General features: G+C 62.0%; 1 protein-coding gene across 1 annotated transcript in view; it reads right to left on the bottom strand.

Annotated features, from left to right (window-relative positions):
* Nucleotides 1-1,063, bottom strand: part of TEKTL1 (tektin like 1) — a 9,456-nt gene extending 8,393 nt beyond the window's left edge. Inside the window, exon 1 of the mRNA XM_040444758.1 lies at nt 434-1,063. Coding sequence (XP_040300692.1) covers nt 434-1,003 — 570 coding nt within the window. The 5' untranslated portion in view covers nt 1,004-1,063. The remainder of the gene's footprint in view (nt 1-433) is intronic.
* Nucleotides 1,064-1,920: the final 857 nt, after the last annotated feature.

Here is a 1,920-nt window from a genome sequence, read left to right as displayed (position 1 = left end):
GTTGAAAAAAAATTAAAAAAAAAAAACACCAAACAAACAAAAAAAACATTTTGAGGGGAGTTTCAAGGGTTGGGACCAGGACATCACCTACTGTCCTCAGCGGGGCTGGGGGGGTGGGGGTGGGGGTTTGGGGTGGGTTTACATCACCTACTGTCCTCAGCGAGGTGTGTGGGGGGCTTTGGATGTGTTTTCACTGGGCTTTGAGGGTCTCAGGCCCACGGGAGGGCCTCACCTTCTGGGCTCAGAATCGAGGCACCCCGTCTTGAGGGGTGTCCTCATCTTCTGGTGCCCTTACTCCTGGGGTGGAGGTGGGGGTTCTCTCTACGGGGAGGGGTTTTCTCAGGCCGAGCATCTACCTGGGATCGGAGGCCTCGGGCTTTGCCACTGGGCCTGGGGTGGGGTGGGGTGGGGCGGGGGGGGGGCAGCGTCCCACCTTCTCAGACTTGGGCCGGTAGCCCCGAAGCTTGCTGCTCTGCTGGTTAATAAGCAGGCCTTTGCGGACTTGGGCGAGCCCGCGGTCGGTGGCCTCGCGCTGGCGCTGCAGCAGCCACAGCTGTCCATTGACCTGGTGCTGCGCGCGGCACAGGCGGGCGGCGGCGAGGCGCGCCCCGCGCGCGTGCGCGTGCACCACCTCGGCGCTCTGCAGGGCCCGGGCGTCGCGGTGCAGGGGCAGCGGCAGGCGGGCGTGCCAGGCGGGGGGCTTCACCTTGCCCTTCCACAGCGTGACGCCCTCGCCCGGCGGCGGCTTCTCCACGGTGCCGCCGCCCGCGAGCATCTCCACGCGGAAGCGCCAGGGCAGGATGTAGGCGGCGCGGCAGAGGTGGCGCGCCACGTGCGGCGCCCGCACGCCGTCCTCGGGTTGCCACATGGTCACCGCCTCCTGCTCGCAGCGGTCGGTCAGCTGGCGCGCCTTCTGCAGGGTGGCCGTGGCCGCCTGGCGCCACGCCGGAGCCCCAACGCGCGGGTCCTGGCTGCGCTCGGCTGGGGGGATCAGCACGGGCATGGTCCCGGCTTCGTGTCTCCCCACGGGGAGAGGCAGGGACTCCCAAAGACGCGCCGCTCGCTCCTGGCCCGAACGGGGAGTGAAACAGAGTGCCCATCACCATGGCGACGGTGGCAACAGCGCGCAGTTCCGGCAGTGGGGGAGGGGAAAGGCTGGAGAGAGGCGCGGATGGAGGCTTTGCTTTGGAACTTGGCCGGGGTGGCTTGGCATCCTGGCTCCTGCGGGAAGCCGGCCTCATCTAGCGCCTCTCTCGCTGGCGCTTCTTCCCTCCAGCAACACAGGCCTCCTTCCAGCTTCTGGGACGCGCTAAGCTCTTTCCCGCCTTGTCAAAGCCTCGGATTCGCTGTTCCTTCCAGGTGGCATCCTCCTTTGCCTGTCCTTCCCAGGGCTGGCTCTTTTCCAGTCTTCAGAACCGAGCTCAAATATCACTATCTTAAAAGGCTCTTTCCTTAAAAAAAAATAAAAAAAATGTTTATTTTTGAGAGAGAGACAGAGCACAAGCGGTGGGGGCGCAGAGAGAGAGAGGGAGACACAGAATCTGAAGCAGGTTCCAGGCGCTGAGCTGTCAGCACAGAGGCTGACCCGGGGCTCGAACTCACCAACCGTGAGAGCATGACCTGAGCTGAAGTTGGCTGCTTAACCAACGGAGCCACCCAGGTGCCCCAAAAGGCTCGTTCCTTAGTACCATATCCTAGCTCTACTCTTTCCCACCGCTCAGGACTTTTTGGTGCAATCCAGAGAAACAGAAAAGATGGCCATACAGTCAGAATCACAGCCCAAATCCAAACAAACAAACAAACAAACAAACGGCCCCAAACCAAAACCAACCGCCTCCCCCCAAACCAACAATCAGAACAACAATAAGACACGTGGCGCCTACCACTGCAGAACCGTTCAGCTGTGTGGTCTATCTTGGA

The sequence above is a fragment of the Herpailurus yagouaroundi genome, unplaced genomic scaffold (genome assembly GCF_014898765.1).
Source record: "Herpailurus yagouaroundi ecotype Mexico unplaced genomic scaffold, PumYag 193, whole genome shotgun sequence".
Lineage (NCBI taxonomy): Eukaryota > Metazoa > Chordata > Mammalia > Carnivora > Felidae > Herpailurus > Herpailurus yagouaroundi.
This window is presented reverse-complemented; position numbering and strand designations above follow the sequence as displayed.